General features: G+C 44.1%; 1 protein-coding gene across 11 annotated transcripts in view; it reads right to left on the reverse strand.

The window, feature by feature from the left end:
• Positions 1–213: 213 nt before the first annotated feature.
• Sec31a (SEC31 homolog A, COPII coat complex component) overlaps positions 214–24,901 on the reverse strand; it is a 59,469-nt gene continuing 34,781 nt past the window's right edge. For 6 of the 11 annotated variants that reach the window (XM_051170746.1, XM_051170748.1, XM_051170751.1 and 3 more), the window contains exons 17-28: positions 24,014–24,140; positions 22,956–23,101; positions 21,199–21,372; positions 18,502–18,675; positions 15,725–15,817; positions 14,966–15,089; positions 13,041–13,379; positions 7,020–7,078; positions 4,359–4,622; positions 3,175–3,294; positions 2,732–2,803; positions 214–802 (exon numbers count right to left, since the gene is read on the reverse strand). In XM_051170746.1, the coding sequence (XP_051026703.1) occupies positions 623–802; positions 2,732–2,803; positions 3,175–3,294; positions 4,359–4,622; positions 7,020–7,078; positions 13,041–13,379; positions 14,966–15,089; positions 15,725–15,817; positions 18,502–18,675; positions 21,199–21,372; positions 22,956–23,101; positions 24,014–24,140 (1,872 nt within the window). In that variant the 3' untranslated portion in view covers positions 214–622. The remainder of the gene's footprint in view (positions 803–2,731; positions 2,804–3,174; positions 3,295–4,358; positions 4,623–7,019; positions 7,079–13,040; positions 13,380–14,965; positions 15,090–15,724; positions 15,818–18,501; positions 18,676–21,198; positions 21,373–22,955; positions 23,102–24,013; positions 24,141–24,901) is intronic. The other 5 variants (XM_051170753.1, XM_051170755.1, XM_051170754.1 and 2 more) reach the window with 5 other exon arrangements.

Below are 24,901 nucleotides of genomic sequence, written 5' to 3' on the forward strand. Positions count from 1 at the left end.
GCTGGTGAGAAAAGACTATGGATGGCTCAGTGGGCAAGGGTGATGGCTGCCACACTGATGACCTGAATTCCATCCCCAGGACCCGCATAGAGGAGGGAGAGAAGTGATGCCTACAAGGTAGCCTCTGACTTCCACACACACAGTGGCACGCCCACACCCACTCACATGTAAATAAATAAAATGTAGTCATGATGTAAAAAAAATAAATAAAAAGGCTATAAACACGTAAGATAGGATTACACACTTTAATCTGATTAATGTGGAGAAAGTATGGAAGACATCAAAGCAATTTACTCTAGGTCCATTTTATACGTAGCCAGATGCAATTCTTCTAAGAAGTACACCAAAGTTTTAAAACCACATTTTGTCTGAATCCCACGGGAAACTACACTGTGTGTAATCCAGGAAAGACACTATCTCCAGAAGAGGAAAATCATAGTGGGCAACAGAAGATTAAAACAACAGAAAGCACCAGGGGTTCAAGCAGTTCTAGGGTGCAGATACCTGCAGAAATAATGTCAAAGCTCCTGGGTGGTTGCCATGGAAACATGCTAATGAGGGGTTGGTCCGAGTCTTAGCATGGCTTTCTTTGGAGAAGCAGCAATGTCAGTGGACAGTGTCCTCAGACGCCCAGCTTACTGGCCTGACTGAGAACAACCTTGAGGACTGGCATGAACGCCGACGTCTCGCTGAAGTTGCTGGTGCTGACGATGTGAGTGTGGACGGTCAAGCCTTCAGAGTAGTTCCTTGTCTCAATGCTCCTCGCAATGCTGTGTAGCCCGTTGATGATTGTGGGGGAAAGCTGAAATAAAGGCGGAGGCATGAGAGGGTTATAGAGAGCCTGAAACATACTCTGAGAATGGGTAACTAGGTAGTATTTCTGGGATGTTTTAAACCAAACAACAATTTTAGACCAAGTGAAGTCACAATTTAAAGTAGAAGTGTGACAAGGAAATGTGTATGGAAGTCCTCTGTGAGTCACACATGCTGCCAAGCAGGTCCTCACTGACTTCCGCGGGAAGGCGGCATGCTGACAGGGCTTCCTTTCTCCAGGGACTTTAGCCTGAGCCTTTCACGCTCTGCTTCAGGAAGGCAGGAGACCATGAACCCCAACACCTCCCAGCTGGGAAGCCATTGACTCAAAGCCTTTTCTACAGCAGATCCTGTACCTTCTGTTCTGCCCTTGGGCTCCAGGCAGGCTTGGCCATGTAACATAATTCACCAACTTTTTTTTTTTTTTTTTTTTTTGGTTTTTCAAGACAGGGTTTCTCTGTGTAGCCTTGGCTCCTTGGCTGTCCTGGACTCGCTTTGTAGACCAGGCTGGCCTTGAACTCACAGCAATCCACCAGCCTCTGCCTCCTGAGTGCTGGGATTAAAGGCGTTCACCACCACGCCCGGCTTAATTTGCCAACTCTTACTGAGTTTTACTTTCCACTCTTCTGTCATGACGGGGATGGGATCCAGGGCTTCAGTGTGCACTAACCTTGAGCCACAATCTGGAGCCCTTAAGCATTTTTTACAGTTCTAACGTCTCTTCTGGCATTTAAAAATTTTGGTTTTCTTTTTTCTTTTTCCCCTTGCAATTAGATCTTGCTCTGTTGCCCCAACTGGTCTTGTACTCCTGGGCTCAAGCAAACCTCTCACCTTGAGAGCTGGGACCTTTGACCCATGCTGACATCCCTGTCCTCTCCCTTCCTCAACATCTTTCTGACACAGGGTCTCATGTACCTTGGGCTGGCCTTGAACTACGAAGCTGAGGTCCTGCACTGAGCACACTGGCTCACCTGTCACTCTTTAAGATCATGGTCTAAGCCAGGCGTGGTGGCACACACCTTTAATCCCAGAACTCAGGAGGCAGAGGCTGGTGGATTGCTGTGAGTTCGAGGCCAGCCTAGTCTACAAAGCTACTCCAGGACAGCCAAGGCTAACACAGAGAGACCCTGTCTCGAAAAACAAAAACAAACAAACAAACAAACAAACCTAAGAAAAGAAAAGAAAAAAGAACACAGTCTAGCTCTCTGTCTTGGTGGCACCCAGTACTTCCTACACTTTAGCAGAGGACACTTTTGGATCAGTCATAGACCACGCCCCTTCCTATGAGATCAGCTTTCTTTGCTTCGGTTCTCATGAGAGAAACATTATTTTTATCAGAGAGACTGAGTATGTCAAGCAGGATTTCTACAAAACACAGCTTTGTCCTCTCCAGTCACAGCATTCTCACTATTAAACTCTCAAAAGGAACAGCACGTCAGCGCAGGACGGACACGGACTTCTTGCAGTGGGCTCTCTTCTCAGTCACAGAACATCACCCTGTCATCTGGCAGCGACATCTGGTTTTGCCTTTCTCTATCAGTGTGTTGCGGGAGAAAAGGACCAGGCATCTCCAGAGGGACGACGTTTCTTTTCTAGAAAACAGGGCACCTGCCTCCTCTCTGGCTTCTGATACATGGGGCATGTAAATGAGCATTAGGCCACTCACCCTGGGCCCAATGCAGTCCAGTTTATGTTTCTGATCTTTGTTACAAAAAGGGCAAATTTCCCCTCTAATGTTTTCCCCCCCACCCCCAACAAACAAGATCTGGGAAAGTCCATTCTGTACTTTTGTGACAATTTACCATTTATCACACAGAATGACAGTGCTGACAAGCCAGCCACGTACTTTATTGGCAAAAAAAAAAAAAAAAAAAAAAACTGATCGTCATAATCCACCTCTTCCCCCAAAAAAACTTACTGTCTGTTCCCTAAGTTTGTCGTATAGAAACTCCAGGCGTTTGCTGGCATCATCTAGTTTCCTCTTGGTTTGCTATATAGGAGAGGAAAGATGGGTATCACACTTGAGTCACACACTTTGTAATGTTGAGGGTCTTTGTTTATCAATGCAACAGAGACAACTACGACCACAGTACCTTCAATAATGAAGGCGCACCACAAAGAACTTAAAAAAATACTAGAACAATTTCTTTTACTATTTTAGTATATATGTTTTGCCTGCAGGTATGGGCACCACATGCGTGCTTTCAGAGGTCAGAAGAGGTTATCTTCTGGGAGTGGAGTTACAGATAGTGGGTGCTAGAAATGAAGCCCAGGTCCTCTGCAATAGTCATAGCGCTGACCCAACTCTCCAGTCCCAGGCTACATTTTAGTTAAATAAACTATGAGAAGAAAAATGCATACGGGGTCTGTGGCTGAAGAGAGGCAGCGCTGGATAAGATCCTCAAACGTGTTCTTTAGAATGAGGTGCTCGTCCGGAATAGGTTTCTTGGTAATTTTTTCTGTTGGCAGAGCCTGCACATGCTGAAAGAATTAATGCCATAAAAGTAATCAGAAATGACCACAAAGTATTTTATATACGAAGTCCTGATTCTATGTGAAAGAGAGACCCAACTGCCTTATAGACAGATCTGTTAAAAATAAAGCGAAGGTTTAACATGTGACATCATGGACCCGTGAAGAGACAGGAAGATACCCAGGAGGCACTCCTGGATCTGTATGAGCATAAGGGCTGGGGTTCTAGCTAAGGGGTAGAATGCTTGTCCAATAAATATGAAGCCCTGAGATCAACCCCTGCATCACACACGCACCCCCTCAAGTAACTGACTAGTTACATACATAGTCCCTTATTTGTGTTTATCCTAGCATTCTTCTATCCTTTTACTTTTTCCATTGTTTTCAGAGACTGTATAACACGCAGGGTAGCTTGAAATCACTGCAATTCTCGTACCTTAATCTCCAAAGTGCTGAAATTACAACTGTGTATCAACCTGACAATTCTTTTAGTCTCTGTCTGTCCCTCTCTCTCTCTTCCACCCCCTTTCTGAGACAGGGTTTCTCTGTGTAGCCTTGGCTGTCCTGGACTCAAGTTGTATACCAGACTGGCCTCGAACTCAGAGATTCACCTGCCTCTGCCTCCCTGAGTGCTGGGATTACAGGCGTGCACTACCAAGCCCAGCTTCTTCTTTTACTCTCCTTAAGGAGTGCTAATTGATTACCAAAACCTGTAAGATTAAGCCAAAGGGTAAGACAGAATAGATCATGATATAGCTAAGTACAAAGATGGAAGGGCAAACAGGGACTCTAGTTTTCTACACATTTATTCATCAGTTAATTCTCTCATTCACTTAAAACAAAGCAGGCAATTATGCATCAGAACTGGCTACGTACTGAGAGTCAATACAGAAACGATCACAATCCTAAGGAAGCTCACAGGCCACTGGGAGAGAAAGAAACAAAGCTTAAAATGTAAAGACAGGTAACACTGTGATGCTTAGGGGAACTAAAAGATATAGCTCAAATCTGTCCAAAGGGAGGGACGGGCACTTCACTGCAACAGAGAGAGCAAGTAACTCCTACAGACTCACCTGGATGGTGTTCCCAATAGGAGCTCCTGGGGCCCCTTCAATGTTGGGCTTTGAGAAAGATGGCGGCATGCCTGTCTGAGCAAGAGGCTGCTGCATGCCATGGAAGGGCTGGCCACCTGCCAGGTGTGGCTGTGGGAAGGAGGCCTGGCTGGACAGAGGCCCTGGAGCTGAGGGCTGCTGCGGCAGCACCTGTGACTGGGGATCACCTGAAGGGTTCATGATTGGTGACGTAATGGGAACAGGAGGCATGAAGTTTTCAGGTATCTTTTAAAAGATGAAAAAAAAAAAAAAAATGAAAACAGCAACATTTCCTTAGCTAATAAAAATAAAGGCCTTAGAGTACCCTATAGTTACAATTCGTAGCAGAATACTTTTTCCAAATGAAATTTTATGCAGAATTCTAGAGTAAAACATCAAAGTAGACCTACTGTGTTAGCATGGGTGAGGACCATACTCAGGGTCACCTCCCTGTCCTCTCACACAGACTCCCAATAACAGGCACCAAAGCCATGCATTTTCATCCAGCAGCACAGGAACAAATGTGTCATGCACGTGTGCTCATGTGGTGCATGTATGCATGTGTACATGTTAAATGACAACAGGATGTAATTTCAATTTCATAGATCACTAAGAAGCTATTACTTGGCACTAAAAATAACAGCTGAAGTTTCTGGTTGAAATTAACCCTTTGTTGGGGTTTCCTTACTGACTGCCTGTCTCCCAATGTTACATTCTAGCCTCTCAGTATTATTCTTGGGGAATGAAATGACCAAGAATTTCCAATATATATAGCTTCAATGAAAGGAAAAATAAACCATTTATATTCAATAGTTTTAGCAAGTATTGACATATAAATAATGCTAAGTACAGAGTATTTCTTCACTTAATATTTTCTGTGACAGGAAGAGCAAAATGGCCTGGTGGGTAAGGGCAATGGCCACCAAGCCCAAGCATCTGAGTCCAACAACTGGGACTCACATGGTGGCAGGAAAAATCAGCTCTCTGCAAGGTGTCTTCTGACCTACAGACATAAACTGTGGCACACTCACAGGAAAAAAAAGAAAAAAGAAAAAAAAAACTTTTTTTTTAAATTGCAAGGGGCTGGAGAAACAGGTCAGCAGTTAAGAACAGTGGCTGTTCTTCCAAAGTATCCAGGTTCAATTCCCAGCACCCCCATGGCGGCTCACAATTATCTGTAACTCCAGTTCCAGGGGATCTAACAACCTTACACAGACATACATGCAAGCAAAACATAAAATAAAATTTAACAAATCATTAAAAAGTATTTTTAAAAGAAAATATAAAATGTAATTACAAATTAATGTTGATTATAAAATATTATCATGATTACTGCTAGGACCCCAAAGAACTAACTAAACTAAACTAAAAAAAGATCAACAGCAAAGCCAGAAATTATTTCCTGCTGATTGAGAGGCCCACAGGGAGCTGACACCCTGCCTTTTAAAGGGGCTTTAATTTATACCACTGTCATCAAAACAAGACTTTCTTGGGGGTGGGGATAGGTGGGGTTGGTCAGTTAACACAGGCTTCCATTACAGAGCCAAGCCAAGGCTGGCCTCAGACTATAACCAGCATTTGGGATCTAGGCTGTGTGATTCCAGGGTTTTGGCATCTTATTCAAAGAACTAAAATAAGGGCCCACGTAAAGCAACTTTATTCAAAGGAAAAAAAAAAAAGGTTATAAACTAACTGTCAAAGTCAGGCAGTGGTGGCGCACGTCTTTAATCCCCACCCTCAGGAGGCAGGGGCAGGCAGATCTCTGAGTTTGAGGCCAGCCTGGTCTACAGAGTGAGTTGCAGGACAGCCAAGTCTACACAGAGAAACCCTGTCTTGAAAAACTGAACCAAACCAAAACCAAAACACATAGATTAGGAACCTGTCAAGACCAAAGGTAGGCCACATGAATGAGGCTGCTCTGTGGTCCTAGGTTTGTGGCTGCTGTTGGAGGCCTCTTGTTATGGAATCCAAAGGCGGGGGGCTGGCTACTAAGAAGTATATCTTTTGTTCTCTATTTTGACTGATAGATTAATTTATGTAACTATTTCTCCATTGCACGTCTGATTTTAATCCCATGCAAGGTAAATCATGTGTAGACACAGATGGTTAGTAGAAAATTCTTCCTAAAATTTGACTGTGGACATGGTTTTGCTTTATTACACATATGCCCAAAGCTAGCTAAGGAGAGATCAGCCTTTCTACTCTCGACCTCGAACATAAGCAGAGAACAGTTGTTCAGAGTGGGGTACGTGTGCAGCTCCATGAAGGTGTGGGCTCTCAGTTGCTAGGTACACTGTTCAGAGAGGGAGTGTACACACAGCACATACACGCAAGTGTCCCAGGCTGCCTAGTGCACTATTAGCAGAGGGAGGGCAGCATAGCCCAAGCCACGGACGTCCCAAGTTCCTAAGCCATTCCCCAGGCTCGCCTGCCTCGGCCTCCCAGGCACTGGGGTAACGTGTGTGCCGCCCACAGCACAGACACAGACAGCATTCTCCCCCTCCTCTCATCATGGATAGAAGGAAACCTGGTGTGATGTGTTTTACACACATTAGTCCCCAAGCTTTGCCTTTAAAGAGACCGGTTAAGTGTGGTGTGACTACTGACAGCAAAGACATGCACTGGGTAGAGAACTGCTGCTACCTTCTTCTTCTTCGGGACTCTGTTCAAAGCTGGAGGATCATTCCAACCATTCTGAGGGCCTAGAACGGACAACAGAAGACATTTTCCTTTAGAACCCTAAAAGGAAGAAAACAACTCATCCCACACAAATTCTCCTTAACTGTGAGGTAACTGCCACACAGGCTGTAGCAGTCAGCTGGGTCCCACAGGGCTGATTAGCAGGCAGCACAGACTAACAGCACTGCTATTTAAAGTAAAGGGGCTGTCCCAAGCTTAAGGCTGAAGCCCTTCTGTGTAAGTGGACATACACCTTCAAAGTCAGGAGGAAGAGCTGGGCTGGGGGTGCTTTTGCAGAGTTCTGTCACACTTAATGCACAAAGAGGAGTAAAGGGAAAGCCTTCTGTGGGCAAGAGTGTGATTCCACAAGCACATCAGCACAGAGGCGAACCATGGCTCTGTCTAAAGCAGTGCCCACCCCAGGGAGCAAGTCAATGGTGGACCGTTTGCCCAGAATAGGAGGCCCAGGTTCTATGCCCAGTACCACAAGACAAATGCCAAAACAGCAAAAGAGCCCAGCTAGAAACAACAGCAGTAATTCTCATCATTTCCTACTTTATGAAAAGTACAGTCAAATACAGTAAGTTTCCTTAGAAACTGAACCCAACACCCGGGCATCTCACAGTCAAATGGTCGTCAGTGGGGCTCACTGTCTAGTACCCGTAGACTGCAAAACATGCTCAAGTCGGACAATTTCTAGGTTACAGTACGCTACTTTACACCTCACTGTGGAAGCAGACTGTGGAAGCCAAAGCACAGGTGTGTGAGAACACGTGAAGATGGAAAGTGGCCCCTAACTTCTAGTGCGTTGTTTTCAGGGTGCCCCCACTGCTTGCTGAACTGATATGAATATTAAATCACAACAAAACTGCTTGGCAAAGCAAGGAAACCAGTCTGTGCTTAATGTCACCAAACACAGCCAGCTCTTTTCCTCTAAGCACAATGGACCTAGCTAAAGAGAACTTCCTACAAGTTCACCTGAGACAGGAGGCTGGACAGGGCTCTGGACACTCCAAGGTGGTCACAAGCTATTGAGTCATGTCTGCTTAACAGACCCCGGAACACACCATCACACCCAGGAATCATGCAATCTCTCCCGCCACCTCATATTCTTAACTGCACAGAGCAGTCCTGTCACTGTGTTCACACAGGACAGACAGCTTGATGATTCACAGCTGCAGCCATCATATACATTTAATCACTTCTACATTTTGATTCCATGAAAAAGCTACTAAAAATGATACCAATCAGATTTAGAGTAAGCTCACATGCATTATTGTTAATGTTTACTCGTTAGCTGTGCTGAATGATTAATGATTTCAAAGACCTGTTTGACAAACAATTCACCTTCCAACACAGATGCCTGCTCTTGGAAAGGCTGATTTTCTGTAGACAAAATGTAAAAGTCACTTAGCCAGTATTATGGAAGACATTCTAAACTCAAATTATCACTTTACACTTTTTCTTCCCTACTTAGCAGCACCCAGAAAAAAACAAATTACCTTTAAAGGAACAAAACTTTACAATTTACTTACTGACAGGGTCTCTAACTAGATAGCCCAGGCTGCTCACAATGTAGTCCAGGCTGCCCACTATGTAGCCCAGGCTGTTCACAACATAGCTCAGGCTGCTCACAATGTAGTCCAGGCTGATCTTAAACTCATGATCCTTCCTTACCGTCCTACATGCTGAAATTATAAATATGCACTACCGCATTTGCCCTAAAACTTACTTTTAAGACAAGTTATGTGAAATGTCTTCTGTCCAAGTAAGAAAGTCATTAATTTTGGGGGGGGTAAATATCAAATACAATGAACTCTTAAAACAGCATTCCCCTCTTACTATGCTATCTCCTCTAAGAGAGATTTACCTTTCATTTAAAAATCAGTGTCTCCCTAGTTTTTATCTTGATGATTTCTCTATTTGACAAACGAAGCTCAGCACATCCTAAAGGCACAGAATTTCCCCACACAACACCTACTTATACCACATGGCACCAAGTGTTTTCATGTTGGCATCATTCAAAGCTGTGTGCGCTTCTGGCTGGCTGCATGCCACAAATGTTCTGGTGTCTACATAAGCCAGAAGCAGATGTCAGGTGCCCTGGAGCTGGCTAGAGTCATAGGCAGTAGTGAGCCGCCTGATGTGGGTGCTGGGAGCTGAAGTTGCATCCTCTGGGAAAACAGCAAGTGCACTAACAGCTGAGCCATCTCTCCAGCCCTACTATAAAATACTTAATGTGTAAACATGTACACATACAAATATTTATGTGTGCATATACATGCCCATGTCAAAGGAAAAAAATAACCTAAATTAATAATATTTATATTTAGATTGGTAAAATTTCAGGCAATTTTTCTTTTTCTTTATACTATTTTGGGTTTATAGTAAAACAATAAAAATCATGGAAAATTACTTCTTAAAATAAATATGTCACTGGATACTGCAGAGCCTTCCTGACTCTTGTGCAGACACTAGTCTTTCAGACACTGGGGGAAAGAGGCAGCATCTGGTCTCACACGATGGGGGAGCTGTCCACCAGCCTTGCTCAATCCCTCTCCTCCCTGGGGCCCTCAGGACTTTCATGGAATAAGCACACAGTCAATGGACTGGCTAGAATAACTGTTGGTGGACTTGGAAGGGAACATCAACGCTGACGGCATGGAGAGAGATGGAGAGAACACAGAATCCCTCTCTCTATAAGCCCAGCACGTCAATTTTAAAGGCGTCACAAGACAGACTGTTACAATGAGAAAGATAATGAATCCTTGAAACCATTTTCCAAAACAAAAATGAAAGCACCTAAAGAAAAGCAAGGACACCTCTCCTGTGCCTCTCCTCCACTCGAAGAGCTAAGTTGAGGACTCTGATTTGACTAAGGAAAGTCCCATAAAAATAAACCTTGTCAAGTACATGACTCCACTTTTAACAAAGACAGCAATGCCCACCTGATGATAGCTTTATCATGGCTTGAAGGCCACTTTATCAGAAAACACTTTTTGAGTAAAATTCATATTTTTCATATTTTTAAAAGTATTTAAAGTATTTTCTCTTAAAAGTAAATGAAAGACTGGAAAAAAATGTCAAACAGCACCACAGTTATTCTAGATAGTGAAATGGGGACTACTTTCTGCCAGTCTGTGCTGCCACAGGGGACCTGCACTGTTGCCACTTCCCCCCTGAACTGGGGGCAGCATTCAGCAATGGTCTTGCCTGTAATTCTGTCAATCTGTCACAATCTCTCCCGTAAGCACACTTCCAGGTCACTCTCCCAAAAGTACCACTTAGGCCCACCACTCAGCAGTTCAAAGCCTCTCACCAGACTCTTATTTTTTTATTGTATGAACTATAAACTTAGAAAATTTAATTTCTAGGAGTTACTTGCTATTCCTTAGAAATAAATGGTTCTTTTCTGCCTGTCTACTTTTTCGATAATTCCAATTACAGATTAAACAAGTTCTCATTTAAAACTGACTGAATAAATGGTTTCCTAACTGCTACATCTATTTCGCTGAGCCTTTGGCACATAACCTCACATGCTAACAGAAAGCCTGGAAATCTGGGGGAATCTAACAGGAATTATGCACTGGCCAACTGCAATGTCTCAATGCTGCACAACCCATGATCCACACCACATCACAAAACGACAAAATTTCCAACCCCCATTATGTAACGTTAACAAAACCTTCAGGAGACCTAACATGCAGATGTGGTGCAGTACCTCTGACGAGGACGTAGAGGAAGGTTAATGGCAGGGGGTTGTTAGGCAGCGGGGCATGCACGGTGCACACTGGGTGCCAGCTGGCCACCCCGTCCCTCAGCAGGTCAGAACAGCTGCACGGCACACATCGCCTCACAGCAGATGCACATTTGCTTAAGAAGGAAAGCAGTGCTGAGCAAGTATTTATTTTCTACTACAAAGTGACAGAAGCCCCATCAATGGTGCTGGGGGAGTCTCATAGTTCCACCGCTGCGAGGTTTCTGTCACTGACTTGGCAACTCCCACAGGCTGTGAAGACACAGACCCAGGCTAAACTGGAGACGAGCGTGTGCTCCTGAGAGTCTTCACTGTTCGCCACACCGAGAAGCTCCAGTCTCCTTACCTACCAGGTCATGTCCAAGGCATTTAATAAGAGTGTGCTCCCCTTCTGTTTGTGTGCCACTGAAGGGAGTGTTTACCTGAGCCACTCCAAATGGTGCTGATCTGGGTGAAAGGATACGTTTGGAATTCTGAGCTAGCACTCATTCCTAAGCCATCAAACTACTAGTGTATCTGTGCTGTATTACTGAAATGTGTGCAGTAATTTCTCCTTATATGTACTTTTGCCTCAACTTTGTCACAGTTATTAAGTGGAATATTAAGAATTTGTAGGCAAGGGCTAGAGAGATGGCTCAGTGGTTAAGAGTACTGGCTGCTCTTCCAAAGGACCCAGGTTCAATTCCCAGCACCCACATGGCAGCTCACAACTGTCTGTAACTCCAGTTGCGGAGGCTCCAACACACTCAAAAAGATATACATACAGTCAAAACACTGATGCACATAAAATAAATAGATCTTTAAAAAAATCTTTGTAAGCAATAGCTTTCAAACAAACAGTGGAAGCTTTAACCTTGTGCATCAGTGAGCAGTCTGATACAATCTGTCCAGCTGTCTTGGCTTTGTCCAGCGTGTCCGTGCTGTATGTGCTGCCCACCCACACGTCACTCAGCAGCCCTCCCACTGGGAAGACCACCTCACTTCACAATGCCCCAAAGTACTTGTGTTGGCAAGTTATCTGAGTTGTTTATTTTGTTTTGTCTTTTTTTTCAGGACAGGGTTTCTCAGTGTAGCCTTGGCTGTCCTGCATTTGCTTTGTAGACAAGGCTGACCTTGAACTCACAGGGATCCACCTGCCTCTGCCTCCCTGAGTGCTAAGATTACAGGTGTCTCCGATTATTCTTAACTAATAAACTTTTGTCACATATGGGGTTGTTGGTGGTGTTACCAAACATCCACTGAGCATCCACCAATAAAGGAAAGACAACTAAAGTGTCCAAAATTCTTGTAGTGTGGAATTTTTGTTCTTTGGATGTTAATATTACATATTAGAGAGGGAGAGAGAGGTGTGTTTATAATTCTGGGATCAATTACACACTTTAGAAGCAGTAATGTTTAAAAATATTTTTATATCTACATTTATAGTATTTACTTGAGAAGAATGCTTCTACCAAGACTTACAATAAACTTTCATCAATTAGAGTTACTGTTTAGTATTTAATCCAGTAACTGTAGAACAGGCTCTCCTCGAGCAGCTTCAGGATTAAGGGTCAAACAAACCTCACTTCATCCTTTCACCCACTAGTCTGAACACTCATTAATCTGAAAAGGAAACTACTTTCAAATGCTGCATGTACAGAAGCTTTACTTTGAGTTTTCTTTATCTGATTTTCTTACATTTATTTATTTGTGTACGTGGCAGACAGAGGAAAACCTCTGGGAGCTCACTTCTCTCCTACTGTGTGGGTCCTGGCAGCCTGACAGGCTCACAGCAAGTGAACCATTTTACCCTCTGAAGCCTCTAAGCCCACAAATAATGTTTAAAATCAAGACTATTTTCAGAACACTGAACACACTTTCACTCAAAGAGAGGAGTGGACTGGAGAAAGTTTACTGGGAGAGCATTGTGTTGGTACTTGTGAGGCCTACGTTCAATTCTCAAGTTCTGCATTTCACATAACGCTATCAACTAAATCTGAGTTCACTACCGTTCACCATCCTAACAAATCTTGTACAGTTTAAAGTGGGCTCAGCAGGGTCACACACCCTTAGCAACCTGAAGCTCTAGTCTAAGGAATTATTCACTCAGCATCTCATGCTCAGTATGGGAGGCTCACACTCAACCAATACCTCATGTTGCTCAGTTTACAAACACTGAAAATATTGTCCCTGCACCCACCCTCTGCTAGTGAGATGGGGGCCCAAGCAAATCCCTTCCAAGCGCAGACCTGTTCTTTGGGACGCAGGCAGCTCACTGGCAGCAGGCGGTGTACCTGTTGTTCCAGGAGGCAGTGCATAAGCTGAAGATGATGGTGGAGCTCCTGGTCCGCCATGCTGGAAGGATGCTCCAGAGGAAGGGGGAGGAGGGAAGGAAGCAGCAGAGCTGGAGGTAGGTGAGGGGACTTGCTGTGCGGAGTACAGCTGCGGCTGCCCAGAATAGGAAGCCGCAGGAGATACGTATGGGGTGTTAGGGTAAGCATTAGAAGCAGGAGGAGCAACAGGCTGCTGAGGTCGATAAACAGCTGACCCCCCTGTTCCGAAGGAATACTGCTGGGCTGGCTGGTAAGCTACATCAAGAGGAAGAAACAGAAGTTTTAATTAGTTACATGTTTATTCAGACAGAAATGGGGGAGGGGGAAGTAATCTCATTCTAGAAAGATAATTTTAATCATTATTCTTAAAATAGTAAGACCAAAAGCTAACTAGGGATGCAGCTCAGTGACAGAGCACTTGCCCAGCAATGGGAAGAGCACTGGGTTCCATCTCCAGCACCTCAAAAACAAACAGAAAAACAGTAACAACAAAACAACCTTCCTAGAATGCCACAGATGATAAAATATTTTGGACTATGAGATCTAAGAGCTAAAACTTCCTGTTCCTGTGAAGACTGCAGAGACAGCTACAAACCACAAGATGGAGCCATGCAGCACTTGTGTACCCAGAGCATTTTCTTTTCTTGAAAACCCTAGAATTTGTTGGGAGCTCAAGACTCCAGCCTTCAACCGTAACCCATCCTGGGAGAGCCTGACAGTGCCACATTCTGCATGGGCAGGGTGGGGAGGGCCCTGCAGTGAACCAGAAAACAGCTCTAAGCACTGCATGGAATGCATATTCATGCAGTGAACTCCAGCAGGCAGAATGCCCTCATTAGAGCCAGCTCTTACGTGGGGCATCTTCTCTTCTTAATGGTTGCTTAATCTTACAACTGTCCCCTGAGATGTTTATTTAAGCTCTTTGTTCTTAATTTTTAATAGCTGTTTAATCTTATAAATTCCCCCTTTTATTTAAAACAGAAGTTGTTGTTGTTTTTCTTTTGAGATAAGGTCTCTCTCTATAGCCCTAGCTGTCCTGAACTATGTAGACCAGGCTGGCCTTGAATTCACTGAGATCTGCTTGCCTCTGCCACACAGTTCGAGGACTAAAGCCGTGTGTCATCATGCCTGCTTGTAGCATTTTTTTTTAAAGTGTAACTGCTCTCTTTGTCACAGTCCGCAGAGTATATACGCATATAAACCATAGGTTCTGGCAATGATGCAACAGCATCATTTGTTCATTGCTGCGAAACATGCGCCCCTGTGGAGCAGGGTGCAGAGTGTGTGGGGCTGAGGATCTGTGGGTGCTCCATACTTTCTGCTCAGTTTTGCTATAAACCTAAATTTATTTTTACAAAATCTACACTAAATAAACAAAGCCAACAATAAAAAATAAAATGGAAAAACATCAACAAATGTCCCATGAACCAACTTCCCAAAACTGTCATGCTGTCTGAAGAAAAATATATACTAATTTCTACAGCCCTTTGTCAATACCAAACCACAAGCCACATTATCTCTTTTAGCAGGGCTTATACACGACCCAGGAACGGAGGGAGGCACTGTTCCAAACAGGGCGAGACAGTAGCTACTTCCCTGCACTCAGACTCAGGTCCTTCTGCCTCTGTCGGTCTGTCTCTCTCATCTGTGTCTATCCTCCACCTCCCTCAACTCTTTCCTGATGCTGGAGACTGAACACTCTAAGCAAGCACCCCAGCATTGAGCTGTACCATAGCCCCCTATTTTATCTGTCAAAACTAATGACCATGGCTCCGCTGCTGCTAAGTAGATGAGGGAAGGGAGGCAGGCTACTGCGAAGGCTCCAGGGTCCCATTACTTACGCTGCGGCTGTGGATAAGGTGGTAGCTGGCTGTGCATATGGCCTGGAGATGTAGGCAACGGGGCAGCGGTGTTTGGACTAACATTGCCATGCATTATGAAACCTGGGGGTGGAGGGTTTTCTCCCTAGGAATGAGAATAGAGAAAAAAGGAAGATTATATGTGGAAACAAGAACCTCACCAACTATCCTTGCAATCTCTGAAATGGAAATTGTGTTTATTTTTTTTAAAAGCTATTATATTAGAAAATTACATTTTGCCTATACTATCGTCCACAGAACACCCCATTTTTCTAGGCAACACATTCTCAGTGATTTAAAGGTCGTATAAGAGTGTTGATAACATTGCGGAAAGGCACCAGAAGTTTTTATCTCTACTAACTTCCATTTACTGTTCCGGACTCTGGAGATAAATATCATAAGGGGACTTTTGGTTTTCTTCGATTTCTGCAATGTTTACAAGAAGGAGAAACATCTTCAGAAAAATTCAATTTGAACCCTTATTTGAATCTTGGTTGAGATTTTTCTAGCTCAAGTAAATTTAGAACTGCAGAAGAAGAGAAAGGGTAAGAAAATAAATGTCCTAAAATTTGCCACTTGCATCTCATAAGCAATGAAACGCAACAAGCAGGCAGATGGACAGAGTGGGGGCTGGGGAGGAGTGAGAAAGAAGCGTAGAGAATATATAGTCACATATATGATTAGTAATAGTTATATGTAAGTGAGCCGACTGTGCTCAAGGAGGAATAATGAAGGATGTACCTGTGTGTCAGAGGGAGAGGCTGCAGGTGGATGGCTGGGAAGGGCAGTAGGAGTTTTGTTACTCCAGGTAGTGACAGTAGGGGCAATTCTAACCTGAATTGAACAAAGAAATACCAAACACAGAAAATAAAAAATGAAAACGTTAAAAGAAGAAACAAACAACTCAAAAGGTCTTAATCGCAAGATGCAAAGCAAAAAGTAAAAGCAATAGAATTACATGTAGTAAAGCAACAGCTTCCAGGGCCACCTGGTTCCCAAGGAAACACAACAGACAGCAGGAGGAGGCGGGAGAGATGCAGTGCGAGTCCTCAGCAAAGCACAAGAACAAGCCCAGTCAAGACTGTATGAGGAGGAGCTGGAGAGATGGCTTGTGCTTAAGTGCACCAGCTGCTCTTCCAGAGGACTGGGGTTCGATTCCCAGCACCCACAGAACAGATCACAATTGTCTGCAACTCTAGTCCCAGGGGATCTCGCATACATGCAGGCAGAACACATAAAGGAATAAATAAGTAAATAAATAAATAATAAAAAGAGTAAGTGGGGAAGAAAGGCCCTTTAGGTAGAGAAAGAAGATACTCTGGGATACTGAGTAAAATCATTTCCATGTTGCTAGTGATCTGCAGCATGCTCTATTAGGCCATTTCATAAGAAGCCGTATACACTTCTCCCTGAAGACTCAAAATAACACACTTAAAGTGCACTCAAGCTGAACACTAACGATTGCTCATCTAACTCCAGCCTTTACCAAGAGGGACTGTTAAGGTCCATCCAGCATCTGGTAATGCAGTTAAGACTGAACTGGCCCCCCAACTTTCATGCAGTGTTTCCTCTCATATACCATGCCGCTTAGTCCAGTCTAAGTTTTCCTAAAAATTTTGTAAGCCATCAAAATCTTTTCTGGTATGCAAACCTTTACGGAACCTCCAGGACACACACACACACACACACACACACACACACACACAACATAAAGCCAAGCCGTGCTGGCTAAAAGGAGACTGTCGCCGCTACCAATCCAGCTTCCTTCTTTCCCTCCCTTCCCCATTTGCAGACACCACTTTAAAGCTCTACACCACTGTCCTCACCCAACTCAGCAAGAGATCCCTGTTTCATTTGATTGAATTTCCTTGTTTTTCTTAAAATACACGATTGGTCTAAGTGAACCCGATATCTTGTGATGTTGTTGTTGAGACTGAATCTCGCTGTGCAGCTCTGGTTGGCCTTGGATTTGCTATGGACACGAGGCTGGCTTCCAACTCACCACGATCCACCTGCATCCACCTCCCAGGCGATGGCAAATGTCACAGTGGTGCGCCAGCATGCTGGCAAGCTCAACGGTTCTTAAGTGCTTGTGCCACCTCAGAAAGAAAGATGACCAAAAGGCACAAAGGGTGACGGGCTGTTCTTTTCAGCCCGTGTTGAGCAAGCTCTGCTGTATTTAATACCCTTAAGCAGCTTCTTCTAAACACCAGGTGACTGAAAACTATAACCCCAGTTTAGCCTCCGAGCAGCCAGGTGATGCTGAGAAACGACATCTCTGTGCCTGAACTAGGTCCCGTGACATCCCACTGCCGCTGTCCTGGCCAACATTTCATCCCCATTTACATCCCAGGCTTTCTAAGTGCACTGCCCATGACAGTAGAGAAACTGTACACTCTGTCTACCAGAGTAATCCCTACAACAAGAATAATGCCAGAAAGGCACAGAAGAGTTGCAATAAGTATTTGCAAAATGAAAACAAACAAACACACCAGAAACACAGTGTTCTACATAGTACAGCTATCTTTAAATACGGTCTGATGAAGTTCTGTTCTTAACCCATTCTGATTAAGGACTTATCCCAAGTACAAGAAAAAGAGCGTGAGCTGATCTAGGGCTCTCCGGATTTGAGGTTTACTTTTCCTATAATGAAAAAAGAGCGTGTTGACTCTATCACCAATTCGTCTTATCTGAAATGTCAATGACACTCCCAATCGAGACTATTTATATTTATTTTTAAAAAGCACCTTCCATTTGCCGGGTGTGGCAGTGCACGCACGCCTTTAATCCCAGCACTTGGGAGACAGAGGCAGGCGGATCACTGTGAGTTTGAGGCCAGCCTGGTCTACAAAGTGACTCCAGGCTAACACAATCAAGGCTAACACAGAGAGACCCTGTCTCGAAAAACCAAAAAAGTATCTTCCATTTAAGACTGTGAAGGTAGGGGAGGGTATGGTGGCACATACTTTAAACCCCAGCACTCTGGAGGCAGAGGAAAGCAGATCCCTGTGACTTCAAGGCCAGCCACATTTTATGCCATAAACGCAAGGTTAAATAAAACTATCAGTCCTGTCCACAGTTGCCACGGCCTCTAGGCAGGCCTCTTTAAAACCTAAATGGGCTCACTAAATGTTTGCCATGCAGAGGACACAGCGAGCTTACACTGGTGATGGCACTGCAAGGGTGACTCAGTCTCACTACTTTACCTACATGCTCTGTGGAATGGGTCCAGTGGAGATGTGGAGAACAGATGTTCATGTACAGGGAAGTCGGACTGAGCCAGAGAACCAGTCTTGCTAGGGAGATCTAAAACGACTTTAAACCAAACATGTAACAATTGTATGAAAGAGGTGATTTTGACATGCAGGTCATAAACACCACTCTCAAGTGTACAGAAGTGTAACTACGACACAATATGGCCTGTGTACCGTCGCTGCGTCTTCTACCAAGAACATTAAAGCCATCATTTGGATGGACACACATACGTGTTCCCATGTCATCTGGACCATATCACTCACATGGGGATAATATTGCTGAGTTTGAACTCTGGGCATCTGCGGGTGACCAGCCATTGGTCCAGGCCTGCCCTTGGTCAGTGACTGCCTCTCATATGGGCTCTTAGATGATTCCTGCCCCGGCACAGGCTTGCCTTGTGCTCTACAGAGTCGGTCACGCAGCTGCACAATATTTGGCTGTAGGAAGTAAAAGAAAACAAAACACTGTTAATTCACCCAGTTATATGAGAACATGTTAATTATTCTTAAAGTAATCTGCTCATTCAAGAGACTTCTTCAAAATTCTTTTTTTAAAAAAATAACTTATTTAATTTTATTCTATGTGTATTGGTATGAAGGTGTCATAATCCCTGGAACTGGAGTTATAGGAAGTTGTGAGCTGCCATGTGGGTGTTGGGAATTGAACCTGGGTCCTTTAGAAGATCTGACAGTGCTCTTAACCACTAGGCCATCTCTCCAGTCCCTCTTCAAAATTCTTATGTTGAGCATTCTACGAAAGATACTGCTACTCATGAGTCAGCCTCCTGGTTTCTAACCTGAGCCTGGCAGCAAATGCTGGTGACACACAGTACAACCTATAAGTTCACTGAGGCAGGACTCTGAACAAGGCCACCTCTTGGTTACGACACCAGTGCAGCACCATGGCCTCGTTGCTCTCTGGTCATTTTATAGTGAAGTAACAGTGCTCCCAAATCACAGAACTACTTTAGAAAACAACTTAAAGAAAGTCTCTGAAGAGAATCAGCTGCTGCAGCTAGTGATGGAAAAAGGATCCAACAGATTAATTAAGAAACATTCTTGAAATAATTCAAAGAAAAAGACATTAAATTCAAATCTGGACCTCATATGGATTCACAATTACACAGATTTATAAAAGTTAACTATATATGTTGACTACATATATGCATTTTTAGACCCTGACAAATGTAAAAAGCAACGGACTACAAGTTTCAGAAACAGTGTAATATCTTAAAAAAAAAAACAAAGACAAAAACCAACTTCCGTTGTAGGATATTTGATCTCAATGTGATCTCTGAAACTGTGTCTCAAAAAAGAAAAAAAGTCTATTTAATTTTATGCATGCAGATGTTCTGCATACTGTGTGCATGACTAGCACCTGAGGAGGTCAGAAGAGGGCGTCAGACCCCCTAGAACTGGAGTTACAGGTGGTCCTGAGCCAGTATGTGGGTACTCTGGAAGCACAGCCAGTGCTCCTAACAGCTGAGCCGTCTCTCCAGCTCCTAGCATCTTGAAAATTACAAAGTCTAATAAACTTGACATGAGTTTAAGGTTGCTGGGGAGGGGAGCTGTAGAGACAGCTGAGCAGCTACTGCTCATCCAGGACCCAAATTCGGTTCCCATGTTTGGCAGTTCACAGGCATCTACAGTCTGGCTCTAAAAGAGCTGACGCTGTCTTCTGAGGGCACCTGTATTCTCTGTCTCTGTGTTTTACACACACACATACACGCAAGTGCGCACGCACACACACACCTCAAACTCACAGAGATCTGCCTGCCTCTGTCTCCCTGTGTGCTGGGATTATAGGCATGTGCCACCGCACCCAGCTCACACATACACATGTATGTGTGTGTTTCTGCATGTGAATTTACACATGTGTGTAGAGCCAACAGTCAGTGCTGAGCGCCCAGCTCAATCACTCCCCACATCTGTTTTATTTTGTTGCTGTTGTTTGTTTTGTTTTTTTGAGACAGGGACTCTCAGTGAACCAAGAGTTCTCAGATTAGACATTCTGGCTGGCAGCCAGCCCAGCCAGTCTCCTGTCTCTGCCTCAGCAGACATGAGCCATAGCGCTTCCTCATGCCTGCACACACAGCAAGTGCTTTACCAGATGAAGCACCTCCTGGGAACCACACTTTATTTATGGGGAGGAGCTAGACAACGTGAAGAGTTCATTGAGACAAACAGGAGATACTGATATCAGCATTACACTTTTTTCCCCCACAATAAAGTTCACTAAAGTCCAAAGAGCAGTATAAAGGATAATATATAGAAAAATATATGTGATTAGCCAGCAAGATGGCGCAACAAACAGGTAAGGGCACTTGCCAACAAACCTGACGACTTGACTTTGCCCCGTGGGTTCCACGTGGTTGAAGAGAACCAACGTCTGACTGCCATGATGGCTCATGGGACATGCACTGTGGCCATGTTAACTCATTAAAGCATGCAGTTATCTAGGTGACCCCAGCACTTGGAGGGGGGATGCAAGAGCACAAGGGCACAGCCCCCACTGCACCGAGTTTTGAGACCTTGCCTCAAAATAGAAAATGTATGTGATTATAAGTGATACTAAAAATAAGGGGTTTAGTTTTATGAGTAGATGATCTAGAGGTCTATGACTTAAGTCAGTCTTAAGATAAAGAGTATTATATGACAATACATTGAGACCAAGCTGGTCACAGTGGGTGCACACCTGTAATCACAGCCTTGGGAAGGTAGAGGCAAGAGGATCACAAGTTCAAGGCCACCCTCAGCTTTATAATAAGCTCAAGACCAGCCTGGAAAAGTGAGATTTGAGGAGCTGGATATAATCCCATCACTAGGGAAACAGAGGCAGGGTACCTCTATAGTAATTTAGGCCAGCCTGGTTAACAATGCAAATTCCAGGACAGCCAGGGACCTATCTCAAAAGAAAATAAAACAACAGCAACAAAAAAGATGAGCTGTTGGCCTAATCACCTGGTTGGTGTTGTCGGGCAGAAACGCCAAGGCTGCGGCAATGCTGCCCTGGGCTGCCAACAAACTGGCGTACTGACTCATCTTCTCAGCCAACAGAGCCCCCACAGTGTTCGTGTCCATGGCTTGGGTGAGCTGTACAGCTTTTCGGAGGATGACGACTTTCTCAATCAGATCCTAAATGAGAAAAGTAAGGGAGAAGGAGACAATCACAGATGCCAACACATGCACCTATTCTCACCTCTACTTGAAAAGGATGGTGGCCAGGGAGGAGGAGGAGGAGGAGGAGGAGGAGGAGAAGGCCTGCCCCTCATGGACAGCATGCAGGTCACCATCTTTTAAGTATCCTCAACCTGCAGGCATTTGTCACTGATCTCAGACAGGGAAATATCCAAACTGAAAGTGATGGGCAGGTACCCAGTAGCAGAGAAGGAAGGGGCTATGTGCACGTGCAGCATGCCATGTTTCCTGCAACAACATGGCTACAACAGTTTCGTGACAGAGGTACCTGACCTCCAGAGGGGCTCACCACTTGCTTGTGTTGAATGTCCTCCCCCCAATGGTCAGCACTGCTGAGGAGTGGCAAGACCTCTAAGAAGTGGGGCCTAGAGGGAGGCCCTTAGGTCACTGGGGACATTCCTTGAGGGGACTGTGTGCTTAGGTTGCTTTCTGCTGTTTTGCTGCCTCCTGTGGCTCAGCCATGCGCTCCTGTCATAATATGCTGTCCTTGCCAGGGGCCCAAAGCCACAGGTTACCCAACCTTTGACAGGACCCTCCAAACCATGAACCCAAATAAAACCCTTTCTCTGTAAAACCATCTCATTACAGTAATGCAGAGTGACTAATGCATGCCTGTGCCGAAGGATGTAGAGCTGTTCTTGGGGAGCTCTGTGCTGAGGAGTGTGCAGGAGGCCCTCCCTGGCTACCCTGCAGAAGCAAATCAATCCACAGGTGGGAAACACGTTACTTCTCAAAAGCACTTGGAAGGAAAAGCTTGCTTTAAAAAAAAAAAACAACTGACTTTTAGTCTCAAAAGAATGGTCTTTAAAGCAATGACTGTATAATTTTCGCCCCCTAGGGAGAAAAATAAATATTACAGTGAGACTGCCCACTAACAGCCTCAAGGGATTTTTTTCCCCCTGAGGCAGAGTTTCTCTGTGTAGCCTCGGCTATCTTGGTCTCGCTCTGTAGACCAGGCTGGCCTCGAACTCAGAGATCTGCCTGCCTCTGCCTCCCGAGTGCTGGGATTAAAGGTGTGCACCATCACCACCCAGCTCCTTGAGGGAAAATTTAAGCTATCCTTGAGGCCTAGGGCAGTCTCCAGTTTGACTTTCTCTCTAGTTTGTATAGTGGTGCTAACCTGGGTTCCATTTCTCCTACTTCATGTTTCCTGATCACAAATACTCTCTTCAGCATACTGGGGTGCTGCCCGTTCTCCAGCCCACACTGCTGCTCGTCCAGAGGCAGAAGGGCTTGAGGGAACGTAGCTAGACCCTGGGCTACTTTCGATGCTTCTGCCACCTACTCGCCCCAGTAAACTGCCGATGACACCTGACCTGACACCTTCAGCCACACCTGATCAGCCCGTCAGCTCACACCTGGCTTCTTCAAAGATGACAATGAACACATACAATGATCCAGCCAGAGAACCCCTAAGAACGATGAAAGCAATGCGTTCCCAGAACAAAAGCATTTCTAACTTAACACCGAGTAAGGTGGGGACACTAAACGCAAGCACCGTTTGTTTCAAAGGTACTAACCTGGAGAGACAAGGGATTGCTACCATCTTGAGCTTTTGTCCAACAAGCAACTAATTTCTCCACATTCCCTGCACAAATATAGCAGAGGCATGCCTGCGTCTGCAGGAGGCTGTCTCCTTCACTCTCAAGCCTGGCTCCCAAAAGATCTGTGAATCAAGAGAAAAACCCGGTAGCACGATACCCACCTTCATCTATCTATGCATGAGGCTGTGAGCAGCGCAAAGGTATGTTCAGAGGCATGGGATAAATTTTACAACCACTGAATTTTAGAACCAGACAGAAACATAATCACTCTAAAAGATCAGTAAATACTTACTTGTTAAATGAATGGAGGGGACAGCATATCATATACCAAATAAGAGCCTCTCTCTAACTACAGAACTGTTCTCCATCAAGAATATTAGAAAAGAACAATAAATGGGAAAATCTTAACATAAAATTCTAAATGCACATATAGAATAAATTGTTAGTGATGGCTCAATGTACCACAAATGCTCTATAAATGCACTACAAATGTACTACAAATAGAAAATTCCAGAAAAATATAGTAAATATCCACACTAGCAAAAAAGTTTCTGTGTCTCCTAAGCCACCAAGTTAGCCCCGGCCTGCACTGATAAATATTACCTGTTACAATTATTAATTGATCCCAAGTAACATTTATTGAGAACTGTATATGTGCCAAATGACGATGGATAAAGTGAGGCTTAGCAAACGATCTTTGCTAGGTCACACAGCTAGTAAGTAGCAGAAGCAAATTTCATATTCTGGTCTGTTCAAAACCACTATCACTGGACAGATTACCTTCAAATGTCATCGTGTATATTTGCTGGCCCTGCCTCCCTCTTTCCCTCTGTCTTTCTTCCTACTGAGAATCAAACCCACAGCTGTGAATGTGCTAAATAAGTAAGCAGCCAGAGCCGAGTACAGCCCACCTATGTAATTTACAATTCTTATTTGTGATTGGCCATACAAAGATTTCTAGTAAAAGTCCTCGGTCCTGCAGCACAGCGGCCATCTCTGTCACATCACAGTTCCATGTGGAACTTATTTCTTACCACACAGGGCTGAGAACTCATCTGCCTTAGCATAGGTCAGCACTGCAGCTAACGCCTCTCTCCAGTTTTTCAGGTCGCAGGATTCAACAATCTCCTTCCAGTTCTTCATCACCACTGCAGTGATGAGCTTGTAAAGGAAACAGCAGGAGACAAGGCTTTACATACAGAGGAAGAGCTGCAAGTTTAAAAACGTTCAGACCTTCTATGCCAGAAATTCCAGTAACTGAATAATCAAAACTCTGTGTACATCTTTAGGCATAACAAAGATTTTAATCACTATATAAAACAATGTGGTTTCCCTATATGAGAGAAACATTACAATGAGCTGAACAACCCCAAGTAGAAACATAATACATCCTGACCATAAAATACTGTAGAACTCTAACAGTCGTTAACAATGCAGGAGAAACTTACACTGTGATAGTGTCTACAAAGATGACACCTCCATCTATGTGTGATCTTGATAATGTCAGATATACACAATGATACACAAAGATATGCACTAACTTCTTGACAAGGTTAAGAGGTAACTAAAATTTTTATTTAAAATGCATTATACTAAACCTCTGAAAATGCTTTTAATTTTTTGGAAGGTAATCAAAACACTGGAATTGTATCACATCAAGGCATAAACAACCATTTCTGCATCAAAAAGTGTAATTCTGTACTGTATCTCAATTACCCATAATAATAATAGGATCCTAGCTAGGTGTGGTAACACACGCCTTTAATCCCAGCGCTGAGAAGGCAGAGACAGGCAGATCTCTGTGAGTTCAAGGCCAACCTGTTTTACAAAGTGAGTGCAGGAAGCCAAGGCTCCACAGAAAAACCCTGTCTCAAAAAAAAACCAAAAAAAACACTTCCACATAATAAGAATAAGGTTCAGGG

The sequence above is a fragment of the Acomys russatus genome, chromosome 28 (assembly GCF_903995435.1).
Source record: "Acomys russatus chromosome 28, mAcoRus1.1, whole genome shotgun sequence".
NCBI classification, from domain to species: domain Eukaryota; kingdom Metazoa; phylum Chordata; class Mammalia; order Rodentia; family Muridae; genus Acomys; species Acomys russatus.